The sequence below is a fragment of the Dreissena polymorpha genome, chromosome 5 (genome assembly GCF_020536995.1).
Source record: "Dreissena polymorpha isolate Duluth1 chromosome 5, UMN_Dpol_1.0, whole genome shotgun sequence".
In the NCBI taxonomy this organism is placed as follows: domain Eukaryota; kingdom Metazoa; phylum Mollusca; class Bivalvia; order Myida; family Dreissenidae; genus Dreissena; species Dreissena polymorpha.
Genome location: NC_068359.1, coordinates 5396179 through 5417244, shown reverse-complemented (window position 1 = coordinate 5417244; position 21066 = coordinate 5396179). Strand labels below are relative to the sequence as shown.

General features: G+C 34.0%; 1 protein-coding gene across 1 annotated transcript in view; it reads right to left on the bottom strand.

Annotated features, from left to right (window-relative positions):
- Positions 1-14974: 14974 nt before the first annotated feature.
- Positions 14975-21066, bottom strand: part of LOC127882341 (protein Wnt-5a-like) — a 46261-nt gene continuing 40169 nt past the window's right edge. Inside the window, exon 4 of the mRNA XM_052430917.1 lies at positions 14975-18001. Coding sequence (XP_052286877.1) covers positions 17540-18001 — 462 coding nt within the window. The 3' untranslated portion in view covers positions 14975-17539. The remainder of the gene's footprint in view (positions 18002-21066) is intronic.

The following is a 21066-nucleotide window of genomic DNA, read 5'->3' as shown; positions in this document are numbered from 1 at the left end:
TCATTTTTGCGTTGAATAAGACCGGATTCATGAAATCGTGATTTCGAGTTAACTACCTTGTTTTAATATATATATATATATATATATATATATATATATATATATATATATATATATATATATATATAATAAAAGTAAAAACACGTGTCTGGGATTTTAAATATATAATGCTAAATCAATATATATTTAAAATCCCAGACACGTGTTTTTACTTTTATTATATAATATTCACAATCTGGATTATTACATTTTACTTATATAACTATATATATATATATATATATATATATATATATATATATATATATATATATATATATATATATATATATATATATATATATATATATATATATTTGATAGTGTTTTTTTCAGAAAAGTACATTTTTCGTTATAATATGATTATTTATCATTCAATATGATGTTTTCACTAATTAATATCATAGCCACACGCTAACCACCTGTGCTCGGAACCACTCGCAGGTTGGGTGTTTCTACGTGCAGGAATAACATCACAAGATCATAACGCAAGTTTTTAAATACGACTGCATCAAATAAAAAAAGGTGTGGATTTAAAAACAAGCAAATATAGAGCGAACAGTATCTGTACAACAACATAAACATTTTTACGCCCCCCCCCCCCCCTAATTGTGTGGGGGCATAAGACACTGAACTTGCCAGTTTCTAGTCGAAGGTTTTTGAAATCAAATCTTCATTTTCACGGGTTAAGTAAACTCGAAGTCATTTTGATCTGATATACCGCTCGAATGCGAATTGTATTCACTGATGGAGTGGTAACTGCATACAATTGTAAAACTGCAATACGAACATTGTGTATCCTTTATGGAATCAGATTGTTATTGAACTTAATTAAATAATAAATCTCCGTAAAGGACAATGTGAATAATGAAACAGTCAGGACAGAAAAACGCAATTGCTGATTGAAGTATTAGTCTCTTAAAAAGTGTCAAAATGTACAAAGTAAAGTAATTGATGCTTTTTATACCCCCACAAACGAAGTTTAGGGATTTATATAGGAGTGAGCTTGTCGGTCGGTCTGTCGGTCCGTATGAAGTGTCCGCTCTCTATTTCAAGTTGTTTTCATCCGATCTTCACCCAAACTTGGTCAGATGTTGTATCTAGACAACGTCTAGGTCAAGTTCGAATATGGGTCATGCCGGGTCAAAACTAGGTCACCGGGTCACTTAGTGCGTTTTAAACATTGAGCATGGTGTTCGCTGTTTTTTGTGAAGACAACATGCAAAATATTCTGTGTCAATGCGGGGTATTCGTCACGTCTGTGACAAAGCTCTAGTTACATTCAAAATTATGGTGACAGAGAATTTAATATCGTAATTATTTGTTCATGGTTGATAATAGGATTTCCTTTAAAACTCACTTGTATTTTACTAAATTGACTAAAACCTTGTAACATACATCGTTAGTATCAATATAAGAATGTTTAATAACAAACGATAGTTGAAGCTGGCATCCCTTATATCATGATACTATCAAGATGATAGTATTATGCAAAATAGTATTTAAGTTCTGTAGTTGATAAACATAGTGTTTGATTAATAGCTTCTAATATTTTGTTAACTTGATTTATTACACACTTTATCGCAATACAAAAAACTTAAGCTTAAGCTTGGCTTGTGTAAAAAAAATATGAATACAAGAGAAATTAAAGCCAGCTTCACTACTATCCAATCATGCTGACGAATAATCAAGCATGGTCATAAACTGGTGCTTCATGAGACACGTTAATATTGCACGGCTAATAAACAAAGGGCTACAACTCTGAGACAATTGTGATAGGATCATTGCTATGTTTGTTGGATACAAAGATTACACAGAATAATTATCTAATGGTGTAATGTAACTATTGTTATGCCCCCGGTAGGGTGGCATATAGCAGTTGAACTGTCAGTCAGTATGTGTGTATGTCAGTCTGTCCGTCCGTCCGAAAAAAACACTTTAACGTTGGCCATAACTTTTGCATTATTGAAGATAGAAACTTGATATTTGGCATGCATGTGTATCTCATGAAGCTGCACATTTTGAGTGGTGGAAGTTCAAGATCAAGGTCATCCTTCAAGGTCAAAAAAATTATTTTCAAAGCGGCGTTCTCATGAAGCTGCACATTTTGAGTGGTGGAAGTTCAAGGTCAAGGTCATCCTTCAAGGTCAAAGGTCAAACAAAAAAATTGTTTCAAAGCGGCGTTCTCATGAAGCTGCACATTTTGAGTGGTGGAAGTTCAAGGTCAAGGTCATCCTTCAAGGTCAAAGGTAAATTTTTTTTATTTCAAAGCGGCACAATAGTGGGCATTGTGTTTCTGAAGAACACATTTCTTGTTTATTATTTCTCCTTTAAAATTTAATCACTCGATTTGAAAATGTAAGAATACTTTTTCGTCTGCCCGCTTTATTTATTGCTCTTAAAATTCGAGGACCATACTTCACTTTGGCCTCGTCTTGTGAACACTACATTTTTTGACGCAATCAACCTGAAACTAGCTCAGAACACGTCATGGTTGGCCTTAATGATACATGATCGATCTAGTTCGAAATGGTCTCCAGCGGACAAGGCAATTTTCTTTATATGACTTTGTGAGACCTTGTCAAACATTGTAGAAGGCACACTTTTATGCCAAGATTTATTAATCTTTCAACATTTGTTTAAATGACATCTCGGCCGATTCACAGGTGGTTAGCGTGTGGCTATGATATTAATTAGTGAAAACATCATTTTGAATGATAAATAATCATATTATAACAAAAAAATAACTTTTCTGAAGAAAAAAATTTTCACTATCAAATATATATATAACAAGGTATGCAACTCAAAATCACCCCAAAACGGGGTGCATCGCTTTGAACAGCCATATCTTCATCAATTGTGCAGCGATTTTCACGATCTCTGTCTTATTCAACGCAGAAATGAATTTCCTTTCTGGAAATGTATATGTCTTGCAATATTTTTACAAATGCTGGGTCAACTTTTAAGAAATAACACGATACACAACACGCATGACCCAGTTGACAGTGATCATGTATTCTTTATGAATGAAATCTCCAGTTGTAAAGACACACCTCCGCATTGGACCAATGAAATCACTCGTATGTTTAAAATGTCAGTTAGTTGAAATGTATGTAAACAAAGGTTTCAAACGGCGCTGGACAGTTAGTCTTGATGCAGAATGTAACGACAAGAACGGTAATAATGTTTTTTCATACGTTTTATTGAATTATGGTATCGAACTACATGAACTTTGTAGGGAAGTTGCCCTTTACTCCGTGAAGATTTCAGTCTTAAAGACAGCATGATCACTGTCAACTGGGTCATGCGTGTTGTGTATCGTGTTATTTCTTAAAAGTTGACCCAGCATTTGTAAAAATATTGCAAGACATATACATTTCCAGAAAGGAAATTCATTTCTGCGTTGAATAAGACCGAGATCGTGAAAATCGCTGCAAAATTTATGAAGATATGGCTGTTCAAAGCGATGCACCCCGTTTTGGGCTGATTTTGAGTTGCATACCTTGTTATATATATATTTGATAGTGAAATATTTTTTTTTTCAGAAAAGTTAATTTTTCGTTATAATATGATTATTTATCATTCAAAATGATGTTTTCACTAATTAATATCATAGCCACACGCTAACCACCTGTGGGCCGATTGCGATCCGTTTAAACAAAATGGCGGACTCTTTCCCTTAAAGGGACTGTCCAACAGATGTTGGCATGTATTAAATCTTGTCATTAACTGCTTTAAATGCTTTATATTGATAAATTTAAACACTTGAACTAAAAATCTCCAGTAAAAATTAAGAATACAATTTTAAAAAAGAAGAAAAAAACGTTAATCTCCACAGGGCTCGAACCACTGACCCCTAGAGTCATGGAGTTTTGGACTAAAATGTCTTCTGACTTTACCATGCGACCATCCATGCTCACGTCAAATGCGGTGGTATTTTTTAGCTATATAAGGACTCCTCGTAGTTCGCAAAAATATCGATTCGCGTCGAGCGACGTTTTTGACTGTTGGACAGTCCCTTTAAATTGCACTATTTATACCTTTTCAACACTGTAGAAATCATGATTTTGCTCAATCATAATGAAATCATGAAACTTGATCACAACATTTGTTCGTATGATTTCTGGGTTGATTACAAAATGAATTTTGTCTGTTGGAAAATATGTCTGCCAAGTGGTGGGGGTGCAGACTATGAAAAACTTATAGTTTGCAATTCCGGTTGTGTGCCAGCTCCGAACTGTTAGGTTACTTTTGGTCAAATGTGAGCGCTTTGGAGCCTTTGGTCCTATTGTTTGCATTACCACAGTACAGGAAACCCGTTGTGTCAAAAAGTTGTGACAGCATGATCGAGGAAATTCATTCATTCGTTAAATAGCGTATGTATGTCTTATAGGCTATTTAGTTTTTATACGAATTTTAAAACGAAATTGTTCGCATTGTTATAATTGTTCTATATTGTGTTCCACACAATGAAAATTAAGACAAAATATGCAATTATTCAGGGGATCTTGTTTTTGTTGTAAGGATCGAGTTGTTTATGAAAATTAAGACAAAATATGCAATTATTCAGGGGATCTTGTTTTAGTTGTAAGATCGAGTTGTTTTTTGGTTTTTAATTTTTATTTTTAGCAAATTATAGTTTTTTTTGTGAATACATTTTCTTATGGATTGATGATAAGTTATTTATCAAAATTTTAAAAAGGATTTTAACACATGTCAATACGCTCATTAATTATACTGGTACAATACACGTGACCTACATTGACCGATCCTGTATTTGATTGTTGCTAGAAGCCCTGTCAATAGCACGTGCATTGAACATTGTTTTAGTTCAAATTTTCTTGAGAAACACCTTCAATCCGGAGGTTTACTATTTTATTTAATGGCTATAAAATTCGCATAAATTTCACCTGTTTATTAAATCATATTTTATTAGAGGGAAATCTTTCGATAACAGGAAATAAAGCATTACAAATTAAAAAGTCACTTATTGAACACCTGGGGTACACATAAAGATATGTTTTTACTTTTTTATTATAAAAGTTGAGTTATGATATCATAACTTGATAAAGTTATAAAAGCAAATCAGTGGTGTCATTAAAGCATGATTTATATGATATTCATTCGTTTTGTGACAGTTTTACTTCTCAAAATTGTGAATGAAATGTTTGAAAATGGTTATTATTACATATTTATGAATATGTTTTTCTTATTCCCACAATTCTCTTTGAGTCATTGGTCACGATGTAGGTTCGAATATTGTCGTAACAAACAATATACCGGTATTTAGACAGTTATCTAGTGGTGGTGCAATTTTAACATGTTTTCAGGATATCCCCTATTTGAAAAAAAACAACAACAGAAACACATGCACATTTTGTATATTATGTAAACTGAAATAAAAAATCCCTATACAACTCTGACAACATTTTCTCCCATACAAAATGCACTGTATTTTGAGATGGGTATACTTTGCAATGCTCGCAAAATTATGTTTATTTGGCTTGACATTAGCATATTTAAATAATGCTGATCTTTTACAATCGTCGTGGTTGGGGTAGACAAGACAAGACACCGTTGTCTTCTCCTGAGAGATTGTCAAGGTCGTACTCGCAGTATACAACAGTGCCAGTCGTATTATCGCCGGAGTCAAAACAAAAAACGACAACGAAAAAGATGAACGAACTATGGTGGAATTGTTCAGCAAACACTCAACACTCATTATGCAGTTTTCAAAAAAAGCTATCAAACATACAAGAATAAGAAACAGATGGATGTTCTCTTTGCCTAGTAGGCCTGACTTCTTGTCAAGGACGTTGTTTACTACTGATTTGGTATCGGTCGATCCGCCCAAGATTTTTGAGGTAGCAAAAGCGATAAACGCTGACTTCACCGTGTTCAAAATACACCATACGCGCGTCATGTACAAAACAACTGCGATAGCACGGCGTCTCTATTTTGCGTCTATGGCGTTCTTGCCGTGGCAGCATAAGAACACAGATCATCAGCATTTCCTTTGATAATGTCCACAGAAGTCGCCATGTGTTTGCAGACGCGAGCGTTCTCACGCGGACCCACGGCGTCTTTGGCGATCCTGTCATGCCCTTGGTCGCCGTGAAAATGCAGTAAGAACGTCAGTCGTGTGGATGGGGTATATAATGTTTGGATACTTTCTTGCGACACAACACTTTTTTCCGCATACAATGATTATTGAAAAGAATAAAAATATTAGTAGTAAACAATCCAATTTTCCTAAAAAAGCAATTTCTTATTGCATTCTCAGCTGTTTCTAATGGAGAGCAAGCTATCATTCGAACTCCACCTTTTTATTCTGTGTTCTGCTGCAAATTGGGTATATGTTCTGTAAACACTCGCCCTTTTATGTGCTCTGTTGAGAACCGGAGGCGTTGTCTACCACGAACTACAATGTTGCCTTGTCGGATATTAAATATATAAAGATGTAGTGTGTAGCTGTATGAATGTCTTAATGTTATTTCATTTCTTCTTCTATTTATGAATGCTTAACTTATAAAGAGTATTCTTGCAAATTCATCGTGTAGCTGTTTACTTAAAAAATTATTATTGTAAGTTGTTGTTTGAATTTTCTTAATTGTTGTTACAAACTGCCTTGTTTCTGATGCTTACCAGTATGCTAAGATTGAACTTATTACCAAACTTATCAAAGCTCTTCTTCAAAGATCAATGCTGTGTGTTAGTCATAGGTTGAATACATGTATTTAATTCATTTTTGCAAGGTATACAAAATTCTGACATGCAGTTTTTAATATTTATTTTTCTTCAATTATACATGAATGCTTTACTATCATAGATTTACACATGTATTCAATTGTTTCTGTGCTATACGAGGCAAGACTACTCGAGTGTGTCCAGCTAGGTCACAACTAACTAGTGTGCGCATGCGCTTTACAGAATTGTCCGCCATTCTTTGCATGATGCGCGCTCATTGAACATACATTAGGATTTACCCGTATAATATTTCGTGTCAGGTGAGTAAAAATCCATTCATAAAATTATTACTTGAGAACAAATTGTAAAATTTTAAAACATTTCGTGAAATGCTCATTCGCCGAGTTTGATGAACAAATAATCGTTTTCATCTAAAATGATCTAATTGCGCGCGGAATCGGAAGTAGAGTGGACACTACATGACAACGGAGGTAAATACGTTTGACTGCAAATACATGTATAACCACATAGTTAGAAGTTAATGAAATGTCCAAGTTATCAAGTTTAAAGAAAAATTGTCTATAAAAACGCGAGAAAGCATGCTTGTTTGGAATATGTTCATTCTTCTAGTGTAATAAAGCTAAATCATGGCAACACTTTTAACCCTACATTATCGCCCGATTATTATTTATAAAAAACAATGTTTTTATGCATGTACGTGAATACTATGAACTATTCTTTTCATGTGATTTTTATTCCGCGAACAATATATCTGAATTCAGTAAAGAATTATAATTAAACATATATATTTTATGAGCTTTATCTTTGACACATTATGTGAGTGATGTCATCATTTTTGGTGTATTTTCTACATCATTTAAATTGTTATTATTTTACTTGAGCTTAATCTTTATTATCGGTTCAATTAAAAAGCTCAATTTATACATATACTGGATTTTTCTTCTGCTGGATTTTCTTGCTGTGCTGTTCATCGACATATTATTTTTATAACAACACGAAAAACATATATTTAGTGAGGTCAGACATGTGTTACTGCACAGGAGTTTGAAATTCTATCCATAAAGCTAATCTAATGGCTAAATAAAAGAAATACCCCTATATAATATAAAGACTGCAGGAATGAAACGCAGCAGACCCCGGACCCGCCCATTTTCCACGATTGCACGTTACCGGTACGTAAAAAAGAATGGAAAAGCGTATAATTGTATCGTTGCTAAGCGCCCAATACCTAACACCTAACGCAACATCTAATTATCCTTTTTATCCTATATATTTCCTTAGTATCGGGAGCTACCGCCCCAAACCCCCGCTTCGTCGATAGTGGTAAACAACTGCGTACGGTAGATTGCAATCTAGCCTAAAAAACAACAACAACACGCAATGGATCCGACGATGAGCGGAAAGTGTTGAATAATTGTGAATTAAGAGGAAGGTAGTTCACGGTAAGCAGTGTTCGTAGTTTCTTTTACCGGCCTTTTGATTATTGTACCATGGGTCGATGTAGGGTACCCTGTTTTTCCAGTAATTTCCCTTGTTTACTGGAAAATGGGCGGGTCCGGGGTCTGCTGCGTTTCATTCCTGTAGTCTTTATACTATATAGAGTATTTTTTATTTAGCCATTAGATTAGCTTTATGGATAGAATTTAAAACTCCTGTGGTTACTGTTACATGCTGTGTATTCTTTTTTACTGATACATTTCCTCTTACGCTATACATTATGACGGTCTGCGTTCTGTGTTATAATGCGCGAGGTCTACTTTCAGCGTAGTCAATATAAATTGCCGCCTAAGAGTCTTTTGATGATTTTTGCTTTGGCAGACTCTTGGCGTCAATAGTCCACTCTATCTTTTTAATAGCGAGAGTTCTCCTTCTTTGTCTATATTGATGCGCAAGGAATTTGGTGCGCAACATTCAAGCCCCGATATCAGACAGTTAATATCAACGGATTGCAATAATATTTACTTACCTGTGTAGATAATTCATTTCTCAATAATGTTCCGTAAGAATTATGTAATGACTCTTTCAATTTTGCACGCCTGACCAATTTAAATCAACACACTACTCACATTTTCAATTCCAATCGCTGTGCCCGCTGTATACGGCAGGTAGATTTTAATCGATAACGCAGCCTATAACACCGTAATGCCTTCTTCTGATTGGTTGATATTTAAATATTTCATAACATGGCGAGAGGTCAGTGATTGTATTGCGATTTAAGCAGAAGTTTAACTGAAACAAATTATGCCTTTTAACTTCAAATCGACGCTATTTGAGGTAAAAATGGACTAATTAACTAAAACTGTATGAGTTGGTAATGTTATTTTGCAATTTTAAGCATATTGATATAATAGTATTGTATTTATTTTTCGTTATGGTTTTTGCAGACCCAGAGTTTCAGCGTTCAGATTTATTCTGAACGCGAATTATTTCAGCTAACTTTCAGCGATATTGAGATCTTTTTGGACAGGGGTTTCGTTTGTTTTTAATTTTTGTAAAAATGTGAGCTTCGGCTAGCGCTTAAATCTGTTGAAATCCCCCAATCTTTTGCATTGACCATCTATAATGTGATCACAGTTTTAACCATTTAATCATTTAATGCATATAGTTTGTGTTCTGCGATAAAAGTACTTGACAAGAACAAGTACTTCTCTCCTGCTAGAGTTTGTGGAGGTTCATCGTTTGCTATGCAACATATATTCATGTACCTTTTAACTGCGTAATCACAAATGTTGCTATAATGCGAAAATTGAGTTTGCGACACTAATCAAAGCGCTGAAGGCACTGAAGGCCTGAAGCTAGATTTAGTGTGCTTAGGAAGAAGTATTGTCCGAATTTCTCCCTTTGTCCGAATTTATACGGAGCTCAGAGACTGTAAGAAAATACAATATATGTGTTTATACCACTGTGTACATAGACGGTGGAGGACTACACGATACTGATGGTAGGAACGATAACCTTTTGTTCAACTCTAAAGATCAAGAAGAGGTGTGTTTACATATAGGCGGTGAAAATATACAACAACAATAACATGGCGGCAAACAAACTGTTATTGTTGGCGTCAAATAAATCACTTTCAATGGCCTAAAGTAGCGTTTTATTACATAATTAACAGATTAGGAAAACACTCATACTTCCTTTGTAATGTGTATACAAAAGAAAATCCACTTACTCTGATAAAGAACGGTGTACAGATTGTGTAATTTGTCTCACGTAGAACTTTTCGCGCTCGATTTGCGCGCTCGATCTGTGCAGTGAAATACCATATACGGTTACTTCGTCTATTTCCGAGAATGATCGTGAATATTTGTTGATTTTTTCATTTTTTTCTGGAATGTCTTTTTAACGGAAAATAAAATAACAATATTTTAAAATATGTTTAGGATTACCAAATATAATGTCTTCAAAAAATGTATCAGAAAAAATTATTCTTACTATCTCCGTAAACACTCGTATCTTTTCGGCCTAGACTGTCAAGTGAAAAACTTACTCTCGCATGAATATGCAAACAATAACAACTATGTCGTAGCCAATGCTTAGCAACACTGTTATTGGCGTCGCACTGAAGTGCGGCGATTAGTATGTAATACGTTGTTTTTTTTTCGCTTATGGGAGGAGAAGTTGTTTTACGGATCAATGTATATATTTTTTTGTCAGAATATCTTGCATAGTGATGATTTTTTGTGTAAATTAGTGTAAATAAGTATTGCATTTGTGCCTATTACATTTACTACAACATTTATTGCCAATAATGCAAAGCTAATTCTTTTAATTAATAACTGATCACAGGGACTGGGCAATATAAAAAATCACAGGGACTGAGCAAATACGCGAACCGGTGAAACTTACTTTCTGGTTTTGTATAAAAACAAAACATAATCAAAATATATTTAGTTTGTGTTTTTTTCTAACAATAGCGCAGACTTTTGCTGTTCGAGTTTTGGTTAACGCGTATTTTCTTCAATTTTACAAGACGACAGCGATTACACGGTTTATTGATTTATTGATAACCGTTACACTACAGTCACTTATTAATATCTTAGTTAGAAGGTGATTTTTCAAGCGGTTCCGTAGTGTAGTGGTTACACGCTCGCTTCACATGTGAGAGGCCCAAGATTCGAGCCTCAGTAGAATCAAATTATTTTATTTGTGTTCTATGTTAACTTTTTGTTTTGATGTAGACATTTTAGTTTAAATAAATATGCTGTTTTATTGTAACCATTTTTTTGTTTTTATTATGCCCATTAAATACATGTGTGATAGGGTAGGTGGGGGGAGGGGGTGGGTTCGCAAACACATTAAAACTTTTACAGTGTTTTCATATCAATGAGTACTCAACCCCTATCGTAAATGAGCAACGTAAGAATAAGTGCAGAATCATCTCCCCTTGAAGTTGAGAAAGATATGAAAATACGCTAACAAGATGAAGCAGATTTTTTAAAACCTACACAGTTCTGTTCCATTAATGAAAACTGCACACGGATGCCGGTAAAAAAAGAAGAAAACCAATGTAAATAAAACTTGTGACCTCAAAATCAATAGGGGTCATCTGCGAGTCATGATCAATGTACCTATCAAGTTTCATGATCCTAGGCATAAGCGTTCTTGAGTTATCATCCGGAAACCATTTTACTATTTCGGGTCACCGTGACCTTGACCTTTGACCTAGTGACCTGAAAATCAATAGGGGTCTTCTGCGAGTCATGATCAATCTACCTATCAAGTTTCATGATCCTAGGCATAAGCGTTCTTGAATTATCATCCGGAAACCATTTTACTATTTCGGGTCACAGTGACATTGACATTTGACCTAGTGACCTCAAAATCAATAGGGGTCATCTGCGAGTCATGATCAATTTACCTATAAAGTTTCATGATCCTAGGCCTAAGCGTTCTTGAGTTATCATCCGGAAACCACCTGGTGGACGGACCGACAGACCGACAGACCGACCGACATGTGCAAAGCAATATACCCCCTCTTCTTCAAAGGGGGGCATAATGAACTATGAAATATATTGGGGTTACAATACAACATCATATATAATGGTTATTTGGGGGTTATAACACAACATCATAGATAATGGTTATTTGGGAGTTATAACACAAAATCATAGATAATGGTTATACCAGTATCTTTTTCTATTTTGTTTAAAATAATCGGCCAATATATTAATATTTACAGTAGCAAAAAAATCGTTCCATGTAACTTCATTGAGTGCCTTTTACACTGAAATTCCCGACCCCCTTTGATGCTTTGCATCAATACCTATCTTGTGTTATATAGTGATGTTCTGTATTTACAAGGCAGGTTATTGAGATCTGCGAAGAACTAATGTTATTGCGCATGAATTAAGTGGTAAATCGGACTTTTGGGAATTTGGATTTTGGCAGCCAGCCAATTCTGAATGTCTAAGAAATTTGTATCATTACTATGGCCTGTGGGCTACGCCCCAGGCCAAAAACTGTGTCGTAGCTATGAAAAAATAGGACGGTTACGACGATTGTGGCGATTGTTTCTTTCAGAAACATCAGCAACGGTCAATGCTTCCCAAACAGCCTTATTACGTAATCTTGCGCACTTGACTGTTTGTCATATTTTTAATATGAAGCGTCTTATTAAGTAACATTAACACACATGTTTATTAGACAAGATTTAACCAAATATAAAATCAAATTAAAGTTGTTATTCTTTTTATTTGCCAATTTTTAATTACTTGTTATTATGATCGCCACGTGACGCCTAAGTTTCGTTACAATTTACAAACCAAAATTCCATAATTTGTTCTTTTCTCTCGAGATTAAGTTAGCAGTTCTATATGTTTGATTATAATTTATAAAAACTTGCTTCTAACAAGGTATAAAACTGGTCCAATACCCTTAAACAGATCTTTTATCCGGACGAAGTGGAATAAGTTCTCGAAAGTCTAATTCCAATAAAAACAATCGGCGTGCGTAACTATAGCATATTCAGGGTGCAGAATTAACGGGGTTTTCAGGGGTTTACACTCGGGCTGAGCAGAATGTAATCACACCGTTAAGAACTTAATTTTTGCAAATATCTCAAGTTATTGAAAAACATTTGCAAAAATCTATAGTGCATAAAAGCAGTTTTTCTTGCAGATTATGCCGATGTCTTAAGGTATAAGAATAAATGCTTGAATACGTCGGAAATCGGTGACAAAACTTTACGTTGCGTGAAACATAACCGGCTATTAACCGTGTACAACGTATCACCCCCGGAAACCCCATGTGCTGTGAGAAGTTGGATGTGCTAGGCGAAGTTGCCGATAGATTTCGATGAATTTCGGTAGGGTAAGTAAATCCAGGTCTATGATTGTTTAAAGGCATTTTTGAATTAAAATATATTTTGCTGTATGCAAAGGAGGTATTACCATGTATGTTAGAAAAATCCTGGTTATTATTATTCCGGATTGATTGAAATATGGCTATTTAAAGTCGACGATGCAGGGATTTGTCCCATATTTAGCACTTTATTTACAAATTTCTTTAAAGGTATGCCAGTGAAAAAGTTTTTGCACTGACAATTATATTAAACAATGTCCCCGAGTAACATATCCGTCAGGGTTTCTTAAAAAAATTGTATTGGTGGAAAAATTCGACTTTACATTCAACATGTCGATGAAAAAATGATATGACAAGGTGCTGTACAAAGATGTCGAGATATGACATGAGTGCAGTTCATTTATAAACTTAAAAGCTCACTATAACAGCTGATTTAGGCCAATCGAACGTTTAATTGTCTACAGTGGTGAGATTTTGAAAAACAAAATCAAGGAGGAAAATGACATTGATTTACAAGCTCTCATAATATATACAGGATTCACACAAACTTCACTTATAGTTACAAAGATGAAAACAGTTTTTGTTGTTTTCTGTTGAGTACTATTTAAGATGAATACATTATTTCCGATTGTCACTAATTTTTCCAAATGAACAGGGTTTTACTTTTCATTATGAAACAATAATGAAATAGAATGTATATGCATATTAAAATAAACCATTATTCTTTCTTTGATTTGCTTTGCGCAATGAAAAAATGGTTTTATTGATCGCTTAGCAAAATAGTATTGGATTTTTCTGTTTTTCTCCCGAACTGATAAATAATCGGCTGACTAAGGTCGGTAACTAATAGCCTAACGGTCATCTGCGCACGTGTATGTGCGTATTTCAGAGTTATTTTACAGGTCCTGCTATAAATAATCATTTTCAGAAATTCGAAAGATTAACGGTCAGTTTCATTGTTTAAAAACGATGCGAGGAGTGTTTATTTAAATTTTGAGTTTGCCATGTCCTATGCATACGTTTTTATATATTTTGTACTACTAAATGTCAAACATAATTTTGTTTTCTTATCACAGATGCATTTAATTCATATGCAATTGACAACTAGAAATTTGAAATGCCAACTGGTATTCCATTCGAACGAAATGCTCATGAATGCGCATGAATTAAGGAAATTGCAAGTAACATGCAATAGCAGGGAGCAGGATCACGTGACCTTGTTGGGTTTCCAATTATACGTTAATGGATGAAAACGGTAAGTGGTGCTCTTTTTCAAATAATTCTTTAAAACAAATTGTCTGCAGAATTTCAACTAGTGCATAAAATACATATTTTCATGCTGCGTATGGCATTGTGAAATACATACGAATTATTTTATTTAATAAGCCTGTGTTCTTGTTTAGAAATTCGTTGTGTACTGCACGGTTATGCTGCATGCAGTGTGAAATTTTGTCACCGATTTCAAACGTATTAGATGATTTATTCTAATACCTTAAGATATCGTCACAAACTGCAAGACAAACTGGCTTTTATGCACGAAATTTTTTTGCAAATGTATTTCAATAACGTGACACGTTAATAATTAAGTTCCTAACGGTGTGTTTACATTCTGTCCAGCCCGTGTGTAACCCCTGAAAACCCCCTTGATTCTGCACCCTGCATTATAATGGTTTCTCTTTCGTTGGCATATAGACACTAGCTTTAGTATTGGAATAGCATCGACTAAAATGTGTAGGTATATGTGTTATATAACGAGCAATTACACCGTTTATTATTAGTCATTTTGATTCTCTTGGGAATTTTATATGTTGTTTTATCCGTCAAAGATAGATATTTAGTGCAAACGCGCAACCACAAATAATAATTTTAATACATGAAATAAGTACAAAACTTATTACATAGTTATTTTTTATTTATGAAAGTGCATGTAGAAATATGATGGGCGACTTTATATAATATTAAACAAAATTAAGAAATAGAAATAAATGTATCACAACTTAACAACATTAAGAGAACACTAACAATATAGTGATATGTATAAACGTTCAGAAGAAAATGTACGGAAAAGTTGAATCGATTTCGGACAGCCATATTATTCGGAAAAGAAATCACGAATTACGTCAATTAATAGATTCTTTTTACTGAGTTCTGTAGTAAGTTTTAAACTATTTTATTCAAAAATTGGTTTATTCTTACGGATTAAACTTATCTCTTTTACATTATCTAAACCATGATTACCTATCCAAGAAATATTATGTCCGAAAACAGATGAACATAAATATTAAAGAGATGCGAAAGAAAGCCTTGACAGTTTTCAGTCTGATTCATACCCTGTATTCCGCCGCTCTTATAGATCTGGTTAGATAACACAGTTTAAAAAATACAAATACATTTTTGATCCTATTAAGATGACCATTATTAAACATGTCATTGAAGAAACAAATATACAGTTTGTAATGGGTCGATATCGATGTAAATTACGAATTAAAATAACAAAACATCGAATGCACCATGTATATAACATGATATTGGTATATAATAAAGAAAATCTAAATATCGTCTACACAATAAAAAAACACATGCACATTCAGTTATCATTACTTTGTATTTTAATTTTCGTAAAAGCGTATTAAATAATATAGAAACATTTTACGAATACTCTATTAATTACTTACATGAGAGATCAACGTGAGGTTGTAAAATGGAGCTTAATTCCATTTAAAATCTTATTTAACAATTGTTCATTCAAATTAGTATTTTTACAAGGCAGTGATGGTTAGACTTTAGTAGAAAAAAGTGAATCAACAATTGCTTAATAGCAAATACCAATCAGAATGCAATGTATCCAGAAAATTTCTAATGCAATTGGTGTTTATACCCTTGTAATCTGTACTTGATACTTTTTACATGCAATTCCGCGAAAATCTTAAAATTATTTTAATTACTTCAAATTTGTATTAAAATAGTATAATCAGTATAGTCTAAACACTTTTTAAGGATCAATATTCAATACACACCGACATTAAATATACATATGTTCAATTTAAAAAGATTTCGTCCGAAAAGCCATGTAAATTTAAATGACCAGTATTTATGGTTATGTATAATTTAAATATTAAATGTTATATTAAATATTTGTTTTATTTTAAATTACCTTCAACTTTTAAAATTTTGCAAATAGCATCCCACTGAAAATAATACATTAATAAAGATTTAATGTCATTTCAATCAATTCATCTTATTTAAAAAGTCTGAAATATATGTTATGTACATTTGACAACACTGAAACATTACTTAAGATATTTGATTATTTATAAGCAAATCATGTTTAAAATATCCATTCAATGATTTGAGACACACAGAAGTTTATGTACGAATATTGTACACAAAAACATCAGGCTGAGCTGAACAAATATAGCTTTTTTTGAAAAAATCTAGCAACAATCTACATAAGAATTTTATTTTAAAATACGCATTTATCTAACTCATCGACTCTTTGTTTGAAATCGACGAGTCCAAAGCGCTACTGTAAAACATATTAATCACCACTCTTAGTCTGCACGAAACAAAAACATCCGCGTTGTTAAATAAGACAACGTGATTTTGGTTTTCGAAACTCATTCGAGGTTAATCTATAAACTGTTCCGCATGGATGTCACACACGCCGTTGCAACAAGTCACTAATGATGCAGTTGACGTTTCTTGTTGCAGACGTTTAAAGGTCTTTCACGTAGTTGTCTAATTCAAGATGACGTCATATAAATCTGATGACATATTTACTATATGCTACACTCACGCGATTAGTTCAGTAAGTTTCCGGACGAGATTTCGAGACGGAAACCCAGCGCTCTTTATTGCACTACAAAGTATACGTATGAATTAATATATTACGATAATTGACACTGGCCAAAATGCAGCAACCCAACTGTTAATAGTATCTCACCAAACTAAATACGGGACTACTGGTACGAGAACGTCTCAAAACTCCGTAAAATCTCGCCGTCGATAAACTGCCGCGAGAGCTTGTACAGACATGTGATCAACGTTGTCATTCGCTCCTGAGAGGTAGTGTCCAGTCAGTATATGCGGTATGAGCACACATAATAATGGATTTACCAAGACTGAAGGTGTGATGATTGGTGATGATTTGCATACTCCATATAATGGCCTCTGACAGTCATCTACCTGATTACTCGTTGCATAAATAAATAAACCGCAAGGTGCTGGAACCCTGTGACATTTTATTTAAGGGCTTAGTCATCCAGATTCTACTCAGTTTACATATCGTCCTTAGTGCCTTAACTCGTTTTCACACATAACACTCTGACGAAATCTGGCGCGAAGGCAACGCATGCATCAAGAGGGTAAAACATCCATTTTCGAAACTTCTTGTCAATCACAAAATTCAAGTTATCTTAAGCTAGAATTCTGGACAAATATCACAGAGGCAACATCACCTTGTTAAAACTGTCACGTTGAACTGAAAGAAATCTCATTTACATACATGGATGTCCTGTACATGTTCACACGTTTTGCACTTTACGTAGCAACACCACATAAATTTACAGTTACATCGCTCCACGATCGTCTTTTTAAACGTATTATAACCGCGTCCACAGCACATTAAATTACACCCATCCATACCGTCCGAACTTCTGTTACACTCACGACCGGAAGTACCCAAACTTCCGGTTTCTTTATTTGCCTGGCAGTAGTCTGGTGATTGCAACAGGTAAATTAAATCCTCAGTTGTTGGCTTGTTGTATTTCTTATGCTTCCTTTTCAGCTTTGTTCCCCTTTTGTTAAATTTAACTTCGACGGCGCCATCATATTTTTCTTTCAAGCGTTCCCCGATTTCCCGGAAGGTGGGAAGTTGCATCCAGCAGGTTTTAAGGCTACATGAACCAGACACGCCGTGGCATTTGCAGGCTACTTTGGCGTAGTTGTAAACCGACTGAAAAAATATATAAGAAAATATAAATTATATTGCCATGACAATAAAAATATATATGAAATAGTTTAGTGCAGCGAAAGTAGCAAAACAGTACAGGCACATGGAGAACGTTTATGTTTTGCTAATTCAGTAGGGCCACTATAATGTATTCACCATACATTTGGCTTGGTTACAATGGTTTACGTTTTATTTCACCGCTACTTATACAAGTGCATGTGTTTGATTTAAAAGGTCAAATGTTGACTTATCTTTCGTGAGGAACTACAATGGATAATGTAAAAGAATATTCGCATTTACTTTCCAGTAAAGAAGTGTGCATACAAATTTCAACGTGCATTTTCCTTTCGTTTTGCTTTGGGTCTATTAATAGTCAACTCTGTTTAGTAGGCAGTTAAGTTAGTAACGAAATCATATTTTTCTATTGATTAAAAGAATCATTGAATACTGAATAGTTTGAAAGCCATAATGTCGATCTTGCAAACATCATTGACCATGAAGATTTCCATTTAACATTTCCGATATAGCTCGATCGCGAGTCGTGAGTCTTGAGGGCCATGTTAATGAATAGCTAATTAATTCAGAGACTATAAATGCTGTTCACCCACTGAGAAACTCTTGCTATGTTGAATGGAGCCCATTTATCTGTGACGGGAATTAAAACGCTTTAATTTCTCTAGTAACAATCCCAAGAGTGGCTATCATATTTTAAGCAGATTAATGTATTCTTCCGAGTTTGTAAACTAGATTTTCATTTATCAGTTTTGATGAATTAATTAACGTTTGAATCCAAGGTTTATAGATCAAATAAATGTAATACACCACAGAAATTTGTGGCTAAGAGATTGGTTAATAAACGCACTGAATAACCCCCTACGTGCGGCTGTGTTTGAATAAAATACTAGTACTATGAAAGTCGCATTCGCAAATCGCTTTTCGATTCTTTTGCACGGGTTTTATTTTCTATTGTATATATATTTTGGGAACATATTTTGCCTATTTGAGATCAGATTATTTTCGCAAGCTAGAGTATTAAGATACATTTACCAATCCCGTATAAGCTCGTGTGGCATTACCCCATGGCGACAGAGAATCTGTGTGAACGCGACAAGCAACAACTCTGATGCGCTTATCCGAAATTGACACATCCGAATTGCATGCTAATTTGATACTTTAACACGTTATTCACTGGAAGTATATCATAATCGTGTTCATCGTGCGCTCGCGGGGCAATTACAGAAAGAAAATTTACCAATTACTTCGCCATTTAGCTCGTTTTGTAATACACACTCCAATTATTTAACTATGTTATAATGAAAGCCTCTCTACCATAAATCACAATAATATTGTCAGCGAAAGTCGACCTAACGCTCGCAAAGTAGATCCATGAGAAAAACGATAATAAGATCGGTTCGTCTCAGAAGAATGGACTTGCGTCACCGTCTGCATATTTAGGATGTACAATAAACAATGCAATTACACCTTTGATATGATAAACCGATAGAAACTGACGGAATCGGTATGTTGACTAAAACAGAAACCCAACCAAAAGCATGTTTCGAACTACACGCCATATTCGAAGTAATTTAAATATGAAACAGATACGCCAAATTGGAATTTATAGATTAAGTTTGATTAAACAATGAAATTAAGCTGGCGTTTGTGGCTTCGGGTTAACACGTGGATGGCGTTGGTACAATTGATATTTTTCAAGTTTGTACGTACACGTATTAGCGCTGCATTTTACGTGCACGTGTTGGCAGACGCATTCAGTGGAGCACTATCACGCATGGAAATCATTCAATTGCGTCTATGTTGTAAAAAGAAATTTAGACAAATGTTTTTTATATTAAAAATAAATAAAAAATATTCAAAAAGGAAATGTAAACAACACCAGTGGTTCATAATGGTCCATTTCTATTAAGCAGGTGGCATATCGACTTCAAACGACTCATAAATAAGCCTTACTATAGATTGTATAAAAGGGCGTTCTTTGATCACTTATTTGTATTACTAATAATTGCAATCATTTGATTGTAAAACATAATAACACACATGGAAAATAGTATTTACATTACTTTCAACACAAAGTGAAACCCTTTTTAATTGTCTTTAAAGCCTCGCGTATAAGTGGTGCTTTTAATATTATTTTCTCGACCAGGTTTTTAATAATACTTAAAATGAAAAGGGCATTTCGATGCCATTTAATGTTTAAATAAAATATTCACGGACAGCAATATATTCGAAATTATACTTCAATACTTGCACATAAAACGCACATAATATATTAATTCTAGCATAAACCAATTATTGACGTTTTAAAAGTGGACCGATTTCGCTAACACTCACGTTTAATGCATGTTAATAACCACACAACCGAAAATGGCATCAGCTTAAAACGTAGCGGGTGAGGGAGAAACTTGCATATTAATTTATTATGTTGTCATTAATCACAGGAAAAAGCATTTCAATTATTTTAATATTTGTATATTGTTGTTCTTTTTTGTTATTCAGTGTTATAAGATGATTAGGATACAAAGAGACCATTATAATAGCAATTATAATTATTATTATAATAACAAGAAACACTTATAATAATGATAGGTCGATGGGGACTATACAAGTATAAACAGTGAGTTATTCTTCAGGTCACTGTTGCGTCAATTTTCGACGAGCCATCCATACATTTACTAATATAAAAAAGACAGATAAAAAATCAGGCTGGGTTTAGATTTGCACACATATAGATTCTGCCTAGAATTGTTTTGCCACTCTTTTGCCCCATTTTTCGAAATGACTTTTTAATGATCATTCTCTTAGCAGACAGTGTCGATCTACACGATTGACAGTAAATTATAAGTTATATGTGCCCCGTTGGCGATATTGTGAGCCGCACAATATATGATATACATATTTGTATGCAGATAATAAGTTGGTTTATGATAACATCACTGTTAGCTCAATTAAATAGTGCACTTGTATGAATTTGTTCGATGTGTATTTGTATACATGTACACCCTTTTGCAGAAATGAGCGCGCCATTCTATAAAAAAAGTTGTAAATCCAAA